The following is a 19,834-nucleotide window of genomic DNA, read 5'->3' as shown; positions in this document are numbered from 1 at the left end:
GTTGTGCATAAGACATGAGAGGTAACTGTCCCATTCTATTTGTCAATGGTGAGGCCTCAGCTGGAGTGCTGTGTCCAGTTCTGGGTGCTACACTTGATGTGGACAAACTGGAGAGAGTCCAGAGGAGAGCAACACAAATGATCAAAGGTTCAGAAAACCTGACCTACAAGGAAAGGTTAAAAAACTTGAGCACGTTTAGTCTTCAGAAAAGAAAACTGAGCTGGGACCTGAGAACAGTCTTCAAATATGCTAAGGGCTGTTATAATGGGAATGGTGATCAATTGTTCTCCACGGCCACTGAAGGTGGGACAAGAATGGGCTTATCCTGTAGCAAGGGAGATTTAAGTTAGATATTAGGGAAAAGCTTCCTAACTCTCAGGGTAGTTAAGCTCTGGAACAGGTTTCCAAGGGAGGCTGTGGAATCCCCAACATTGGTAGTTTTTAAGAAAAGGTTGGACAAACACCTGTCAGGGACGGTCTAGATTTACTAGGTCCTGCCTCAGCACAGGGGGCTGGACTGGATGGCCTTTGGACGTCCCTTTCAGCCCTATATTTCTGTGACTCCATGTTTCCTGCAATGAGCCCTTCTGCTGCTCTGCCCAGCTGCTAACTGAGTCACTTGGACCTTTGCACTGTTTCTAGAAACACCTTGTGTTTTCCTCATGTTTGAAGTGAATTTAGTTCACTTGGACCTGCACACGCTGCAGGCACACATTCTATGCCCACCACTGAACAGTCATCAGTAGTCCATTACCAGTCCCCTGAGCCATGCAGCTCCCTACCAGACTAAGAGTCTCTGAGAATCATGGCTAAATTATCCCATTGCTGTCTCCTCTGGGCTCTCTGTCTCTGAAGAGCGTATCACAGCAAGTGACTGCTTTGGAGGGTGATAGCTCATTCCTTGAAAGCGGGACCCCCTTGATCGTTCAGGTATTAGCCCCACATTCCCCCTAAGACATGTAGTGTCCCTTCTCCCACCGCAGAAATCTGCCCCCCCCCACACACTGCCCTGCCCCTTTCCTATCTCATCTGCAAAAGGACGCCAGTTCAGCTGAGTAAGGATGGTGGTGTGGGCTCTCCAAGTTCCCATACCTGGATGTCTCTAGCCCTCTCATAGGACTGATAGGCCACCTTCTCCTCCATGCTGGCTAGCTCTTGCTTCAGGTTGGTCATTTCATTCTGGTGGAGCTCCGTCAGGTCATTCAGCTGCTCTTCCAGGCGTTCGTATCTGGCGGGGGGAGAAGGTGCATAGGGAAGGTGTGAATGCTGGCAGACGGGTTATTACATTTGACTCATCTTTCTCCTATCATGCAAGGAGAACAGTCTGTTTCCATCAAATTCAGATTCCATTAACTCCAGCTCCCACCACACCCCAGCCCAAACCTCACTGGTGCCCCAGATATCTGGTATACAGAGGTGACTTGGATGACATGGAAATGACTTTGGGTGTCAAGAAACTGAAGCACTCCACACAGCAATGGCACTATGGAGCCTAAAACAAATAGGACAGGTTCCAGTGCTGCCTGGAGTCCACAGACAGACACTTTGAGGGATGCAGATTAGAAGCAGAGAGAGGAGGCTGAGTGCATGCAGCGATCGATAACGTGGAGTTTATTTCATCTCTCTTCTGTTTTGTCTCTAGGATGCCTGGTTTGTGCTGCAGTCCCCGAGGAGCTGGCCTCGCTCTCAGAAGCAGCTATCTTGGATTCTCCAACATTCCCTTAGTCGTGGAAGGAACTCAAATGGCCCTGAAACCAGAGGTCAGTGGAGCTTCAGAATCTCCTGGTTACCCAGCTCCTAAGCATCTCTCGTGCTTCCCTCTCTGAGATGAAATGTGTTGGAAGGGGACCTTGTGTCTAATGGGATGGGAGAAGCGAACCTTCCACCCCATCTTATCCACAGAAGAGGCATAGCACGGGCAAAAGCAGTACGAATACAGCCCAGTGCCTTAGCCTTGATCTCTAAGGGTGAGAGGGCAGATCAGCTGCCTTCATCACCCATTCAGTCCTTGGACTTTGTGTCAAGACTGCCATCCAAGTGCCCACGACAGGAATGGCTGCCACTTGAGCTGCACCCCCACCTCGCTTCATATGGGCCATCAGATGGCAATAGCTTTCCTACTGGACCTGGGCCCCTAGGCTGCATTCAGACCAGCAAACTCTAGTAGATGGGAGAGGCTCTGTGACCCCTACCCCTAGTCCCCTTTGTTGGAGGTGGGAGGGGGGAGGAAGGAAGGGTGGGGAGTTTCTCTGGCCACTTAGGACTATCTGGATTTGGGAACATAGTGTTTTATTTCCATCTCCTCTGACACTGGCAAGGATATTTCAGGACATTTTCCAGCTACTGAGAAGGGCTTGGAAGAAACTTTAAATAGCAGGGCTGGGGAAAGAAAGGAACCCCAATGACATCACAAGCCCGTACATCTGGAACATGTGAACTCTCACACAGGCTCTCAGCTGGAGAAGTATTTTTAAACAGGGTTTCAGCTTTTGTCCTCAGCCAAAATGATCTAAACAAAGAAAGCTCAAGCCAATGCCCCCTTTAGAAGCTGCTCCTTATTTCCTATTCCCAAGAGTTGAGAGGGCTGGCACTGCCTGTCGAGCAAGGTGATGCATTTCCTCTTGCCTCTTATAAACAGCAAATAGCCTTTTTTCTCAGGGTGATTGGCAGAGGGGAAGCATCACGGGATTCTTTTAGGGCTATTGGCTGCTGGGAGATCCTATAGCTAAACAAACAGACAGAGCCTGGCTCTTCAATGGGGAGGTTACATGGGAGCTTGCCGGGATCAATGTAACAAATGCTGGTTCCTTTCCCTAATGGGAACAGAGTCCCAGAATTCCACTTCTCATGGAAAACAAAACGCTCAGGTACTGCAGTATGTACAGAGCCTTTCACCACTAGATTTGCCCTTTTGAATGGCTCGGCTTTGTTTCATTCCCTAAACCCGTGGTTCTCAGCCTTTTTTTTGATCTGTAACTCACAAAATGGCCAATAGACCATCCCAGGATCCACCTTATTCTATAATCCTTTGTAGCTGGGTTTGTGGGTTTAAACTACAGTGCCCCCTCACTAGTAAAATATATTGGAATTTACATCCCCCTAAAAAGCCAAGTGCTCTCAGTAACACCTGATTTTTTGTTTCTTCAAAGACACTGTCAAGGTGTGTGGCATCATTGCGGTAAATCAGTTACTTTCCACACTGGGAAGCTTGAAACGTGAATCTACTTCCTTACCAACATCCTCGTCCTCTGTGCACACACACTTATTTGTTATTGTTGTTCAAGTGTGCACAGCGGTTTGTTATTGTAGGGTTGCTTCTGAGGGCCAGGCTGCATCCACGGCTTTGTCACGGTAGAGTTGCTCAGGGGGTGCACAGGAGCTGCGCACATTGGTTTGTTATTGCAGGGTTGCTCACGAGCACTGCGGCAGTGGGCGTTGAAGGCATTTGCTTTAACTGAACAGCTCTGCAAAATGAATTGCGAAGAACTACATATAAAATAGCAATGCTATGAAGGGCCAATGGAGATGCAGGCCCACTGGTGTAAGCCCCGTAGGAACAGCCTTACAGAGACAGGAAGGTGGCACTCATGCACGCGTTCACACACAGCTGCACTGGGGCTGGCCCTACCTGTACCGCTCCTCTTGCAAGCACTGCGTCATGTAGGTATAGTCCCTCTGCAGCTGTGCCTTGAGATCCTCCATTGAGTCCTCCAGGTGCGACTGACTGTCCTTAATCTCCCGGAGCTCCTCCAGGATGGTGTCAAAGTTATTGTGGTGACTGTCCAGGGTATTGGACTTGGGGCTCCCTAGGCCACCGGGCCCTGCCCCCGAGTTGCTGCCCGCCGCCGATCCTGAGGTGGCACTGGAGCACTCGTCGTCGCTGCCGTACTTGGGGCTGGACACCAGGGTGGCGCTGCCGCTCAGAGTCCTCGAGGCCTCCTCGGGGTGCCCATCATCCAGAGTGTCCTTCAGGTGGGCGATGTTGTCGGCACTGCCAAACTTGTTCCGGATCAGGCTGGCAAACTCCCGGGGCTTGGAGACCACAGCCGTGTGGGTGGCCTGGGACAAACCCGACAGGCTTCCCTTGACGCCTTCCACTACCCCGCCTCCAAAGCCGCTGATGCTGGACCGGACGTTGGCCCCCACGTCCTTGAGGCCCTGGTGCATGTCCCGGAAGACATCCTTGGGCTGTCGGGAGAGCCCGTTCTGTTCAATCTCCTTTAGCTTCTTGTGGTAGTGCTCGAGCTTCTTATGGAGCTGGGCGATGGTCTGGGCCGACTTCTGGTTCTTCTTCTCAAAGACTTGCTTGATGCGGGAGGCCTGCTGCTTGTCAGCATTGTTGGCCAGCTTCAGGTATTCGGCTACGTTGTCGTCCCGAGCCTCCTGCTCAATCTTGATCTGCTCGGTGATCTTGAGGATTTTCTGGTGCAGGTGGTCGATGGCAGCTTTTGTCCTGTGCGGGTCTGGGGTGCCATCTGGGACATCCAAGCAGATGTTGCTGATGTCGGCGTCGCCATGGCTGGCGTTGGAAGGCAGGCTAAGCGTGCTCGCGTCCCCTTTGTCCAGCTGGGAGCAAAGAGAAAGGAGAAGAAGTCTGAATAGAGGGATCTAAAAACAATACACCCGGGGAAGTGGGGGGAGCCTCCGGTTCCATAGCAATGAACAAACAGAGACAGAGAAAGACGAGAGAGAGGGAGAAGTAGCTTGGTTCCTGGTAGATGTTTCCCACCAGTAAAACCATTACTGGCACCATTTGTAGAAGCCAGTGAAAAGACGCTGCAACAAAGGGTTCAACTGGGTACCCTTACAGCAGCCAGGCTATTCTTTGAGTACGCTTTTGCTCTAAGGTCACCTGCACAGGGCAGCTTGCCGCTGATATTTTACCCTCGTTCAACGCAAGGATAGCATGCTAGATGCTCCGGTGTTTTACTAGATTTGTAAACCCAAACCATCTGGGGAAAACATCATTGAAAAAAGTTATAAGTTTGGAAGCATTTCAGGTTCTAACATCTCGTAGTCAGGATCTGTCTCCTCTCACCACCGAAGAGTTACTGCTTTGAGAGTTCTAACAAGGTTTAGCACAATTTCCTCCTAAGCTGGAAAGGTGGGGAAGTAACATTTTCTCCACTTTCCTGAGGAGGAAATGGATGCTCCGAGAGGGAAAGTGATTTGGCCTGAAGCTATTCACTGAGTCAGTTTTCCCCCTCTAGCACCTGGCACTGGCCACTGTCAGACAGTGACACCTTCTCCTTCTGTAATAGGATTAGGGTGACCAGATAACAAGTGTGAAAAATCAAGACAGTGATGGGGGGTAATAGGAGCCTATATAAGAAAAAGCCCCAAACATTGGGACTGTCCCTATAAAAACGGGACATCTGGTCACCCTAAATAGAATTCCAGATCCCTTCACAAACATTCTCAACCCCTCACATCCAGCCAGGAGGGAAAGGAGCACTTTAACTTACATTTCACAGACACACAGTCTGAGGCACAGCAAGGGGAAGTGACTAGCCACAGGCCACATAAAAAAGTTACGGGTATAGCCAGGAATAGAAACCAGGCTTGTCCCCAGTTTGAAATGTTTAAAGCACGCTGCCTTCCCATTTGAAAACCACATATATTCCAGTAGCTGAATTTTCTATGCAAATTGTTATGCAAATCTAAGTGATGCATAAATGGCTTGCGGCTTCTAATGAAGAGTTGGCGAACAGTTAAATATTGTTGGCTGACATGGTCTGATTTCTAATTTCCATCACATTGTCACCGAATGACCCTTTAATACAGTATAATTTTGATAGCTCGTTATTTTGGAATACATTATCACCAGCATCTTGCACAGGAGGAGTGGTGCATTCTCTAGAGTCTGCACGTAAAGGTTTAATAACAGTGACATGTCCTAGGTGTGGATGAGACAAGCACAGATTTCATTACTAGGAAGGGATTTGCCTCTGTTGTTTACTGTTGATTCTCCTCTCCTCCATGGGTTGCTGTTATATTAACCATATGGACTCCTCTATTAATGAATTCAGTGGAAGCAGAAACTGGCCTTAAGACAAAAAGCTCCTGGACCCAATGATCTTGTCTTCCTATATATCTGTGATGTCTCATAAGCACCTACGGTGCTATAAAAATAATAGGGAGTCTGATCTTGCATGGAACACCATCGACTTCAGTGGAAGTTCAGCATACAGAGGGCCCAGAAGATCGGACCTAGGAGGCGATCTGCACTGTTCCATTGGATGCTTTACTACCCAGGCTGCAGTGGTCCATCCACACAGTGACCAGCCAGTCCTTCTGTCGGGTCCATGCATGGCTCCTTGCAGCTAGCGCTACTAAGTAAAGGTAGCTCGGGCTTGTGGTGGGATGTGCAGCATGTGGATACTTCTAGGGAACTCGAAGGGTGCTTTTGGAGACCAAAGGACGGAGAACATTAAGGGTTTGTCCATGCTAGGGATAGTTGCAGCAGTGTAGTAGCTACACGGGCGCAAACTCCCAGCACAAATGCATTGCGTCAAATTTGTGGCTTGCACTAGTGCAAATTTCCCTCTTTAACCCTGGTGCAGCACATCTACACTGGGGCTTTGCACCAGTACCGACAGGCCCTATGCTGAGGATTGAGATGATCTTTGACTATACACCTCTACCCTGATATAACGCTGTCCTTGGGAGCCAAAAAAATCTTACCATGTTATAGGTGAAACCATGTTATATTAAACTTGCTTTGATCCACCGGAGCGTGCAGCCCCGCCCCTCGAAGCGTTGCTTTACTGCGTTATATCCGAATTCATGTTATATCGGGTTGCATTATATTGGGGTAGAGATGTACATAGAAGTAAAGCATTTTCTCTAAAATCAGACATGTTCCTTCTTCAGTCCTTGCCAACATCCATGGCCAAGAAAGAGATTACAAATGTGTGGAGGGAGGGGAGAATAGCAATTCTCCTTTTTGGGGTGTTATAAAGGCCCTGATTTCTAAAGATACACCTCTACCCCAATATAACATGACCCGATATAACATGAATTCAGATACAACGCAGTAAAGCAGCACTCCAGGGGGGCGGGGCTTCACACTCCAGCAGATCAAAGCAAGTTTGATATAATGCGGTTTCACCTATAACACGGTAAGATTTTTTGGCTCCTGAGGGCAGCGTTATATCAGGGTAGAGGTGTATTATTAAGACCTGCAAAGACCTTTGAAGATGCAGAGAAAGCCTGTGTCCCCTGCTGGTATGTTTTTCAAAGCCCTGGTCCTTGGCCAATAATAACATCATGCTATAATTGTTATATATGGTAACAGACTAGGAGCAAGAATGTCATTGAATTACAAACTGTTTGCCACAAGATTGAAATCCATCTGCTGCAATATACTCTGGAGGGAGTTTTACTGGTTTTTTAAAATTTCTATGTGCAATCCTAGCCCCAGTGAAGTCAGTGGGAGTTTTGCCACCTACTTCCATGGGGCCAGGATAGCATCATAGAACCAGAAGGGACCTCGAGAGGTCATCTAGTCCAGTCCCTTGCACTCAAGCCAGGACTAGGTATTATCTAGACCATCCCTGACAGGTGTCGGTCCAATCTGCTCTTAAAAGTCCCCAAAGATGGAAATTCCACCACCTCCCTAGGCAATTTATTCCAGTGTTTAACTACCCTGACAGTTAGGAACTTTTTCCTAATGTCTAACTTAAACCTCCCTTGCTGCAATTTAAGCCCATTGCTTCTTGTCCTGTCCTCAGAGGTTAAGAAGAACAATTTTTCTCTCTCCTCTCTGTAACAACCTTTTGTGTACTTGAAACTGTTATCCTGTCCCCTCTCAGTCTTCTCTTATCCAGACTAAACAAACCCAGTTTTTTCAATCTTCCCTCATAGCTCATGTTTTCTAGATCTTTCATCATTTTTGTTGCTCTTCTCTGGACTTTCTCCAATTTGTCCACATCTATCCCGAAATACGGCACCCAGAACTGGACACAATACTCCAGTTGAGGCCTAATTAGCACAGAGTAGAGTGGAAGAATTACTTCTCATTTCTTGCTTACAATACTCCTGCTAATACATCCCAGAATGTTGGCTTTTTTTGCAACAGCATTACACTGGTGACTCATATTTAGCTTGTGATCCACTATGGCCCTCAGATCTCTTTCTTCAGTACTCTTTCCTAGGCAGTCATTTCCCATTTTGTAGGTGTGCAACTGATTGTTCCTTCCTAAGTGGAGTACTTTGCATTTGTCTTTATTTAATTTCATCCTATATACTTCAGACCATTTCTCCAGTTTGTCCAGACCATTTTGAATTTTAAGCCTATCCTCCAAAGCACTTACAATCCCTTCCCTCTTGGTATCATCCGCAAACTTTGTAAGTGTACTCTCTATGCCATTCTCTAAATCATTGCTGAAGATATTGAACAGAACCAATCCCTGCGGGAACCTACCTGTTATGCCCTTCCATCATAACTGTGAACCACTGATAACTACTCTCTGGAAACGATTTCCCAACCAGTTACGCACTCACCTTGCAGTAGGATTTCACCCTTTGCCTTCCTTTTTCACAACGAGACTTCCCGATGCCCCGTAAACTGACCAGCTGTGTATCCCCTTTATTATTTGTATTATGCTCACACTGGGAGACCCTCAACCAAGGTTGAGGCCACATTGTGCTAGATTCTGCACAGACACGAAGCAAGAAGCAGCCCTGCCCCAAAAAGCTAACAAAGGAAGGATTGTTACCCAGTTTCACAGACCGAAATTAAATGACTAGTACAAGGTTCCATACAGAGTCTGTGGCAGAGCCAGGGATTTAAACCAGGTCTCCAGTCCGGTGCCTTAACCATATACCCATTCTTCCTCTGTCATTCACTTCTCTCCCTACAAACAGAATAAGAAATCTCCTTCTGGGCATGGCCTTTAGAGGAGCTGAGAATGCCAGGTACTTGGCTCATCTCAGGATCACACCCAGCAACCCCTCAGCCTTTAACTGCTGGCAGTAACAACAGTTTCTCATTCAATCCATCCTGATCAGGATTTAAGGGTACCTTCCATTTTTCATCTGGATCCACCAACTTCTTCCGTCTCATGGTAGTTCAATCCTCATGGCTGAGCAGCGTGGAGAATCCAGTTAAGCAAGAGCAGCAAGGGAATACAGTCTGGGGTTTGTAAATGACGCCAGGGACCCATCCAGAGCATTTATTGCTCTGTTTCAGATGCCTTACTGTACACTGGGGCAGGGGGGCAGAAAGCCACGGGAACAAAACTCATCCCATATGTAACCCTGGAGAGAGCTGCAAACTTGCTTCATTGTTATTAGATCAGCACATTTAAAAAAAAAACCTCGTAGACTTTACAAACTGCGGCTGCCAGGCTATTCTTAGCCATTTGGTTGCTCCTGTCCTTTTCCAGGCCAAGAGCCCAGGGAAGGCTTAACCCTCGTCTCTTATCGGCTGGCAGGAATTGGAAGCTGCAGGAAATGGATTTTTTTCCAGCTGTATATTGCTATGCACAGTAAAGGATAAAAGCAATTTTAAAAAAGAAATAAAACAACCCAAGATAGCAGCTCCGACGAAAGCTGAAAGAGGAAACTGGGCTCAAGCAATTAACTGGAGAAGTTGCTCAACTTTGTTTCCATGAAATGCATAATTATGACCAAGGCTGGGTCATTTAATTCCTCTTTTTGTCAAGTACACAGCCTACTCTGAGACGGGGGGGAAGCAGGCACTGGAAAATACTCCAGGTCACCAGCATGACAAACCTATATCAATAGGAGATGGCCCTGAAAATCTTTTGGCTTGCAGTGGTTCTGGAGATGGATCTTCTGTAGCGGGTGTGGGGTCATTTAACAGGAAGGCTGGCTGATTCCCAAACTTCTGGGCCAGATTAATTCAATGGAGTGATGCTAATTTACATCAACTGATGTTCTGGCCCTTAGTTGACCATGAGGCTGGGAGAAAGTAAGAGGCTAGAACAACAGCAAATGCATGGAAAATAACCTAGGGCCCAGGTTTTGAAAGGTATTAAGCATTGTTTCACTAAGCATTGAAACGCCTAACTGATTTAGGAGCCTAAATCTCATTTTCAAAAGTGATTCAGGCACTTAGGAGACAAAATCCCTTGACTGTCAATGGGATTTTGGCTCAGAAATCCCTTTTGGGAATGAGATTTATGCTCTGAAATGAGTTAGGCATTGCAACGTGGAGCACGCCACCACCTAAATAACTTTAAACATCTGGGCCTGGGTCCCTAAACAGTGCGACCTAGTGGCCAATACCCAGGAGACCTAGGCTAATATGTTCAAATGTGAGCAGCCAAAATTAGGGCTCTATATCCATATCTCAGTACCCAACGCACTCGCCTCTGTGGAAGCTGTGTGGGTCACTTTAAATGCACTGATTTGGACAACAGTGGCTAACAACTGGTGCTAGCCTGCAGGTTTCTACAGGGGGTTGCACCTATTGAGATAATCAGGATTTACTCTTAATTACAAGTAAGGTTGAGCCTTGACCAGCCCAATCAGTACAAACCCCCTGTATGTCCTGATCTTTCACTTAGGGGTGCAGTTATACTGCATCAGGGTTATTCACAAGTTCAGATGAGACCAGCCAATCCCCGTGGCATTACCCAGAATAAAAGCCCCAGGTTATTGAGAATTCTCTAATCTCTACCTACACATACGTTCCCCACCCCCCATATATATATGTGTGTGCGAGAGAGACAGCAAGCTTGAGCAATCCATGCTAGTGGAGACCTAGCACTGCACTCAGATGCTTCTGAAGACATGCTGAGAACTGCCAGACAATGCTCCACCAAACACCTTCTGATGGAGAAATCAAATTGCTCATGGAGCCATGGAAGCTACACTGCACTTAATGCAAAGCAGCATGGTTAATGCTTGCTTTTTAGACAGACGTCCCTGGACTCAAGCACCACATCAAAGAGGCAGCAGCACTGATGAAAGGGAGATTAAAGGAGTACCACACCCTGCCTGGCATGTATAATTCAAACTTCCTGTCTCTTTCAGAAAGAGAAGGGCAGGTCCAACTGGAGAAGTTCCATCAGAGGTCACGGCTCCAAAGTCGTTGGGTTTCTATGTTAATCGTTTAATAAGAAATCCCATTTCACGCTGCTTTGTTAAATTAGCTGGGGCACCGATGTCATTAACTGAGGTTAAAAGGTTGATGTGGAAACGAGGCAGAGCCAGACAGTGCAAAGTCACTTTAAGGCAGCACTAAGGGAATAATCCTGCCTGGGGAAGGGGGAAGCGAAGCAAAGAAAACACTGCTTCTCTGCACCAGGCAGCAGGACGACAGCCTCTCTCTGTCTGACTCTGCCCCGATGGTGTAAACAGCCCAGCGGATTACATACTTAAAACCGGGAGGCTGGCATTGTTGAAATACTGAATGCAGGCAGCTGGCCACCTTCGGACCAAATTTATCCGTGACAGCCATGGCTGCTCTACCTGACAAATGGTATCTGCCTCTTATCTCTCTGCACTGCTCCCATTAGTGCCAATGGGTACTCTCTCTCGTGTGTGAATTCTATTACAATGAAGCCCCTCGTCCCGACTTTGTTCTCTCCTACACAGATATAAACACCCAAATTGTGAGCTCACTGGGGCAGGGACGTTCTTCTTCCTTACTTCTCTTCGCAATGAAGCCTTGAACCTTGAAATAAAAACCAATAGTCCATGTAGAGGAGAGGACGTTGCACTAGTTTTAACATACTGAGCATCTGGCCTTGTAAGTCACTGTTCGGTTGTAGGGCTTGTAAGGCTTCGCTGGTTTCGATGGAGCTATGCCGGTTTATATCAGCAGAATAGCTACTCATCGCACCATTGTGGGGAAGTGGGGTTTGACGATCACCCTAATCTGTGACTCCGGTGAGATCCAGGCAGGGAGTTGGAGGATGTGTAAGAAGCAAAAATCTCCACTGATGTCTGGTGGCGTCTCCAACTAAACAGTTCCCTTTACACACCATTAAGCAGGCTCAGTTTCCAGACTGTATGCCTGGTTTGTTTATCTTCTGACTGAACAGACGGTGGAGCTATTTCAGGTGCAGACTTCCAACAGAATTGAAGAACACTTTTAAAAGATCACAGTGGCAGGAATCAGCAGCAACTGAGAGAGCTAGCAATTGTCTAAGGATGCTATGAGTTAATTCTTCTGCAACAACAAGAAGAAAAAGGCCCTACGATGATAAACCTGACAAGGGTGCTCATGAATGAGGACACTTCATTTTCCAGAGAACAAAAGCAACATCTATGCTTTTTTGTCCACATGCCACTCTCCATAAGGAAAACCTGCCTAGAAACTAGGAAACAGCTTGGGTTTCCAGTGAGGGGTCAAATTCTGCTCTCAATGCCTCTGAAGTCAGTGGAGTTATTCTGGGATTACACTAGCATCATTCATGGCAGAATCCAGCCCAGGGCGTTTGCCCTGAATTGCTCTGTGGGGAGAAGGGGATGTCTGCACTTCACAGACAGTTCCGTGCCCCAAAGCTGCAATGTCCCGAGAGTTACGCAGATCCCTGGGTAGCTGGAGAAGTTAGGAACCTCTGCAGAAGCTGGGAGTCCCCATCCTGAGCTCTGGGACCCATGCTGCCATGATAGCAGCTGCAATCACCCACTTCAGAGGGGGGTTTGCAGCTACATACATGAGCATGGTGGGGGGAAGAGCTGCTCCCTAGCTCTTACTTCAGACCACATCCCCTAAGCTATGATGCTCCTACCAGCTGGAGAGGCACTACTGCTGGTGCTCTCCCTCTTCCACATGCTGTGCATGGTAGAGGATAACATGAAGTCTTAGTCTTTAATCTCCAAGCAGTTTCTCCCCTCCATGGGGCTATAGCTCAGGAGCGTGGAGTGGGGGGATTCCCTGGACCTGTTAGCCCACACCCTAGTGCAGGAAGGCTTTGCACTTCCTTGCTTAGCACGGAAAGCGACTTCCTCAGCCTGACCTGAGACTGACACCGGAGCAGCGCAGACTGCCTGGGCGCTGAGCCTGCAAGCCCCTGAGCGAGAGCTTGTGCTGGAGCCGTGAGGACAGCCCTGAAAGGCTGCTAACAAAATGAGACAGGACAAGCAGGCTGGCTGCTAATGGCAGAATCAAGGGGAAATGTCTGAGAACACCAGACTTCTGGATGACTGTGTAAACAGCATGGGGGGAAGCAGCAAAGCAGCTCATCTTCATAAGCCGGAAAGGGGATGCAGCCACCATTCAGGGAGGTTTACAAGGACACTGAGGCTGGATACCTCTTTCATTGACTGTTTGGTGAAGAAAGTTTGGCCAGAGGTAGACCACCACCCTGGGGCTCAAAAGATGCAGGTTCCACTCCTTATGATGCCACAGATGCCATGTGTCATGTTGGGCTAGTCACGCAATCCCTCCGTGCCTCAGTTCTCCATGTGTGCAATAGAGAAAACAGCACTGCTCTACCTCTCAGGCGTGTTTGGAAGATACATACATTAAAGATCGTGAGGTGCTCAGATACTACAGCGCTGGGGGTGAGCCACAGGTGCTGGAACTAGGGGTTCTGCTGCACACCCTGGCTTGAAGTGGTTTCCACAATATCCAGGGTTTACAGTTTGGGTCAATGACTTTCAGCACCCTCCATGTACACATTGTTCCACCACCGCTGGGGCCAGCTAAGTCCCTAAGATAGAAGGTGTTGGGACAACTGTCAGATAAATAAATCTGAGATCCAGGCTGACCTTAAACCTTAATTTTCCTGACAGCTTCTAACAACCCACGCTTCACACACGTGCGCAGGCAGGAACGATCATACAAACAAGCACCCATGAGAATCTAACCCCACATCACGCTTGGCAGGACTGTAATCTATAGAACATTAACACTTCATTTCTGGCTTCCAAGTTCTTTGCAGGAACCTGAGCCTCAGTGGCAGGTCATGTATTCTGGGAAACAATTACTGTTCTCATCTGGAAAGCGGCTTTGCAGATGCCAGAGGTGGGTGGGTGTGTGAGAGGACAAGACAACTGGCACATGTGATATAATCGGACTAAATGGAATAATAATAATAATCAAAAAAACCTAGCAGTAGTACAAGATTTTCAGGGCAAAGCTGTTTTAAAATCATAACGATCAGCCACATCTGGGGAGTTGTTTTGTTTTTCATTTTCAGCCTATGACAAATATGATCATTTTAGGTCTAATCTTCAGTAAGGGCTTGATCCAAAGCCCATCAAAGCCAATGGGAGCTGTGGGGGCTCAGCGTCTCTGAAAAACCAGGCCATTTCCATTTAGGTGCCCAACTTTAGGCAGCCAGGTTTGGGCTTTTTGGCTGGCCCTCGACAGCTGAGCATCTCCCTTTCTTTGCCTTGTGCTCTCTTTGTTTGGTTCTGTTCCATTCTCTATAGTTTCTTATAGTTCATCACCGTCGCGTAGTACAGGGAGCCATGGGACTTATATCTGTCACGTATTGTTTGTTCTTATCCTCTCCCCAGGTCGGCAACTGGCAGCAGGATACAGGACATTTTACCTCCCAGTCTCCCAGGTTGGCTGGCTCTTCAGTGGCTTATGTGAAATGGATTCAGTCCAACTCCTTTTGAAAAGAGGTCGATATCACCACAGCTCCCATCACTGGGCCTATCCTGTGCAGCACTGAGGATAGGATTACGCTGCAATTAGATACCTGCGGCTGGTCCACGCCAGCTAACTCAGGCTCATGGCACAGGGCTGTTTCACTGAGGTGTAGACATCTGGGCTTGGGCTGGAGCCCAGGCTCTAGGACCCTGCGAGGTGGGAGGATCCTCAAGTCTGAATGTATACACCGCAATAAAACAGTCCCCAAGTCCCACCAGCCCAAGTCCCGCCAGCCCAAGTCAGCTGGCATGGGCCAGCTGTGTGTTTCTAATTGCAGTGTAGACATACCCTGAGTGCTGTCAACTCCAGCTGGAGTCAATGAGAGTGGAGGACACGTGACACCCCACAGCCCATCAGTGCTAGCAGACCCCACTGGTGGCAGACTCAGTAGATAAAATGGTGTCGATGGGGCTGGAAACCAAAGTCTCCTCTCCCGAGAGGGTTTCTCCAGGGCAGGGCTAAAACATACCAGCAGGGGAAGCATGGGAGTAACCTGCCCTGCTTCCCCCCATGTTGCAACTTGTCCTTCGGCTAGAGGAATATGGTGTCCGGGGCTGTTTACACGGCCTTCTCAGGTGAATGCAACTCACAAAGCTCTGCTCTGTCTCACATGCACAGCAACCCAGAGGGAAAACCAACCTGCTTATTATTTTCTAAGCAAAAGGCCAGTACAGCTTTCAGCACCATTAACAGGCAATGCCATTTAATCCCAGCAAACCTAAATGACTGCTCAGTGGATTTAACAGAGGGATTACTGAAAGCCGCATTTTCCATACACGAGGAAAGCCTTTCACAAGTCAAAGCAAAATTAAACTTCCATTTGTTTCCCAAGGGAGGCTAAGGAGGAAGTGGAGGTTTAGTGTGCATCTGGTGAGTATGTGGGATGCAGGAGGAAAAATCAGCAAAGAGTCCTGTAGCACCTTATAGACTAACAGATGTATTGGAGTACGAGCTTTCATGGGTGAATACTCACTTTGTCAGATGCATCCGACGAAGTGGGTATTCACTCACGAAAGCTCATGCTCCAATACGTCTGTTAGTCTATAAGGTGCCACAGGATTCTTTGCTGCTTTTACAGATCCAGACTAACACGGCTACCCCTCTGATACAAGAGGAAAAATGAATCTTACAAACACAGTTTGAACCAGGAGAACAGAGTTTGGCACAAAGCTCCACCTAATAAGCTGAGCAAACATTACCTTAAAGGCCACAGCAGGAGCACAGTTATGCAACGTTGATTTACTATCGTTGTTACGATGTCACTGCAGTTTGGACACAGGAAAGCTAGGAGGACAGAGCTTGAGTGGACAGCTGCTTTTGGGTCCTTAGCGAGCTCTCTTGAGCTGAATTCCAGGATTCTGTGCTGCCCTGTGGCCTCTCTGGTACAATGGTTTGGGTCCTGCTGTGCACTGAGCATGCATTCATGAGTAGTCTATAAAATGATTAACCAATGTTTTAATAAACGGTCAATCAACTGAAAGAGCTCCACAGGTTCTGTAGTGATGGTCACCTGTGCAAAATGGCTTGTAAAGTGTCACCATTCTGATCCAGTCACACAGCAGTGCTTTGTGTCCCTTGAGGGACTAAGTGGTTTTGATGATATAATGTGAATGCACCACAGGGTCCTACTCTGTATAGTGAGGAACCTTTGAGGCTCTTTGCCCTCGATGGAACAACCCCAAAGACTGCAAGAATTACTGTTGCTGGCGCCTGCTCTTCCTGTAATCAATGCTACATTACTCTTCCATAGCACTGCTCAGTTGAGGATCTCAAAGCACTTCACAGACATTAATGATCCTTGCAACAGCCTTGTGAGTTAGGTCATTATAATTAGCCCTGCATACAGATGGATGCACTGAGGCAAAGGGGTTCGCCTCGCAAAGGAGTTGAACAGAGAATAGAACCCAGGAGTCCTGACCTGAAGTTTCTACTGCTCTAACCACATTCACCTCGCAGAGCAGAGAACAGAACCCACTCCTGATTCCCAGTTCTTCACTGCTGTAAAACACTCTCCCTCCATGGCCAGGAACAGAGCCCAAAATGCCCAGACCCTCACCCCTACTCCCTGAGCACTCTGACTATCATTGCTAATGCCGCAGCACTGCCTAGCATACAAGAGCAAACTATGGAGAAAAATTAAAAAATTAGATAGTAACAGATTCCTCCTCCAATTCACCAGCTTGAGAGTATTTCTTTTATTTAATCTGGGGAGCTGAAATCAGAGCTTTCCACACAGTCACAGATGCCCTGAAATCAAACATGCCAGCTGATTTTATTTATTCATAGAAGCCTTTCTCAGTTCTGCAACAAGCATTAGAAATGTAACAACTGACTGCCCCTGCAAATCCATGTCCATTTTATAATGATCTTTCCCTCGACATTACTGTAAGATCAACAATTGCCAAGACCTACCTCCATCTCACGAAGGATACAGGAACCCAAAGGTTAGTCCACATGGGTTTTTCTGCTGCTTCGCCTTAGACAAACTGAACTGGAATGTGATGTGCCAGTGCAAACCTGATACATCGTGCAGCCAGCTCTCCCTGCCATGCTGAGAAATGCTGGCTAGGGGAACATGCCCATCCAATTACCTGCAAAGTTTAGAAGAGACGGAGGGAACTAGGGGTATGTCTAAACTATAGCCGCTACAGCAGCACAGCTCCTACACTGCCGTGCTATAGTGTAGGTGCTTCCCACATTGATGGAAGGCGTTTTTCCGTGGCTGCAGCTAATCCATCTCTTCGAGAGGCAGTAGCTAGGTCAACAGAATTCTTCTGTCAACCTCGCCATGTCTACGGAGGGGATTAGGGCAACCTAACTTCATCGCCCAGGATGGAAAATTTTTCACAGCCCTGAGTGATTTAGCTAGGTCAGACTAATTAGACTGACTCCAGTTAGAATTAAACAACTAGGGCTCTGTTCCACAATTCCAATGCACTCAAAGCTCCCACTGAATTCCCTGGAAGTTTGGAATGAGTAGGGTGTGACGAAGAGGAAATGTTCTTGATGTATTCTTTGAATACTGAGTGACAAGTATAGACTTGGGAAGCTTGCAGGGGTTTTGCTGGAACTGTCTGCACTGGGGAAGGGAGGATACCGGAGCATGTAACATGAGAACCCAGGAGGGGGATTGGAGACCAGGTAACACCTCTGCCCGGGAAACTGGACAAAGGACACAAAGGCTGGGGGAGGAGCCAGGGGGAGGCTGAGTGAGACGGCTGGAGGGAGTTTCAGTTTGGAGCTGGCTGGGAAATGGAGAGGGGCGCCCCGACGGGGCTTGGGGTTCCCAATGGGGCTGTGGCCTCCCTGAGGCTCCCAGATGGACCTAACTAAAGGGGGTCCTGTTGTTTGTACCAGCAAGACCTCTTTTGGACTGTGTTCCTGTCATCTAAATAAACCATCTGTTTTAGTGGCTGGCTGAGAGTCATGGTGAATCGCAAGAAACCAGGGGTGCAGGGCTTGTCTCCTCCCACACTCCGTGACATAGGGACTGCAGGATTGGAACCAGGCTGTTTTGCCCGACTAAAGATTGCTGAATCAGTATATCTATTCTATCAATGCTGTTTAAAATCCCAATCATTGTATTAGCTAAACACTTAGAGAGACATAGTATCTAACTAACTACCTGTGTATCTAGGTGCTTGTACTGCACCTATCACAGTACTGCCTGAGCACTTAACACAGCGTGTATTACTATTACGTGCCTATGGTCTCGAACGGGTACGTCCTCAAGGTGGCTAGCTCACCTCACCGCTCGCATCGCCACGTCTATCTTCTATTTTTGGTGCTTGAGCTTGTATTGAGCTAGCGCAACTACATCTCCTTGAGCTGGCAGCCGGCAATGTAAACATACCCTCACTCTGACACTGATGTGACTCCACTGAATTTCATGGGACTAACAGCAGACATGAGATCCAAAGCTGTTCTAGTGCCATCTCACTCTTCTGATGTCTGATTTCATTTCTTTTTTAAATTGTAAATGAGGACAAGATGGAGACAAATAAGGGATGAAACGAGGGAGAAAATGCCTCTACCAATTTAGGAAGAGGAATGTGTTTGTTTCTATAAATTGCCATATTCTCCTGTGACAGGTGTAGCTCATGGGCACCTGAGCCAGCCTCTGCAATCGATGTGTTTGTGCTTTGCTGAGTGAACATGTTGGCATTTCTTCAGCAAGCGAGCCCCAGTTCTTTCCCAATGAACGGAGCAACAAAGCTATTAACTAATCCTGACACAAGCGGCTGGGTAGAGGTATTTTTCTGATAAGTCATTTTGTTGTTGTTGGGTTTGTTTTTCTCAGGCTGGATTTTGTCTTTTTAGATAAGGGAAAGTGTGATGCTTCAGTGTTCCCTGCTTAGTGAATCACCCTATCTATACACAGTAGCTTGCGAGCTTGACGAGAGGTAGCGAAAGTGTCTCCTCAAGCTGGGATTCACACGCCCCACTCCAAATGTAGACATGTCCCGAAGGAGACCAGCTTCACCGTAGTTAGAGATGGAGCCCAAAGTAAACACCATGTCACCATGTAAATGTCTCTAATGATTATGGGTGCCTCCATTTTGGGTGATCAGTTTGAGACACCGGAACTTCAGAGGACGGGTGCTCAGAATGGTCTGAAAATTGGGCCCTTTTAAGGTGTCTCAGGTTGGTGCACTGACAATCACTAGCCATTTTTGAAAATCTAGGCTTAGGTTTGAATGTCCCCAAACTTTAAGGGAGTTTGGAATCTAAACCCAGCTCTTTATAGTGACGCAAACGAAACCACCAGAGCCAAATGCGCCCAAGCTTTGGGATGTCCAAAAATCCAGGTCAACGGAGTAATGTATCTCAGAAGTATTTAAACACTTTTATCATGCAAGCTACAAAGGCAAAGGTTCATTTCCAGTTCTCCATTAATACCACCCCAAAAGCTACTAGAGACAACAGCTTCCAAGATGTTCTTTTCAATGCATTTAACTGTACATTTCAAAACGATGAGCCGATCTTGTCTCAGTTATGCGTTGAATGGGGAAGACCAAGTAGATTCCCACACAGCTTATTTGCACTGTAACATCATGATGCTGCAACCGCTCAGCATGAATTTTTGTCTTGCTGCCCCAGGGCAGAAAACTTCAGCCAAGGTGGCAACTCTATTGAATACTTATTATTAACCATGTTTATTTCGGGAGTGCCCAAGGGCCATCCAAGAATGGGGTCCCATTCTGCTAGGCACTGTACAAACACAGAGTTCCTGTCCCAAACTGCTTACAA

The 19,834-nt window shown here is 47.5% G+C and overlaps 1 protein-coding gene across 5 annotated transcripts in view; it reads right to left on the bottom strand.

Annotated features, from left to right (window-relative positions):
• Positions 1 to 19,834, bottom strand: part of TMCC2 (transmembrane and coiled-coil domain family 2) — an 84,428-nt gene that overhangs the window by 11,528 nt on the left and 53,066 nt on the right. For 3 of the 5 annotated variants that reach the window (XM_030561562.1, XM_030561563.1, XM_030561564.1), the window contains 2 exons: positions 3,629 to 4,566; positions 1,093 to 1,228 (listed from right to left, as the gene is read on the bottom strand). In XM_030561562.1, the coding sequence (XP_030417422.1) occupies positions 1,093 to 1,228; positions 3,629 to 4,566 (1,074 nt within the window). Of the gene's footprint in view, positions 1 to 1,092; positions 1,229 to 3,628; positions 4,567 to 9,025; positions 9,380 to 16,996; positions 17,066 to 19,834 lie in introns of those variants that run through there. The other 2 variants (XM_030561567.1, XM_030561565.1) reach the window with 2 other exon arrangements.

This window comes from Gopherus evgoodei, chromosome 4, assembly GCF_007399415.2.
Source record: "Gopherus evgoodei ecotype Sinaloan lineage chromosome 4, rGopEvg1_v1.p, whole genome shotgun sequence".
Taxonomy (NCBI): Eukaryota; Metazoa; Chordata; order Testudines; family Testudinidae; genus Gopherus; species Gopherus evgoodei.
This window is presented reverse-complemented; position numbering and strand designations above follow the sequence as displayed.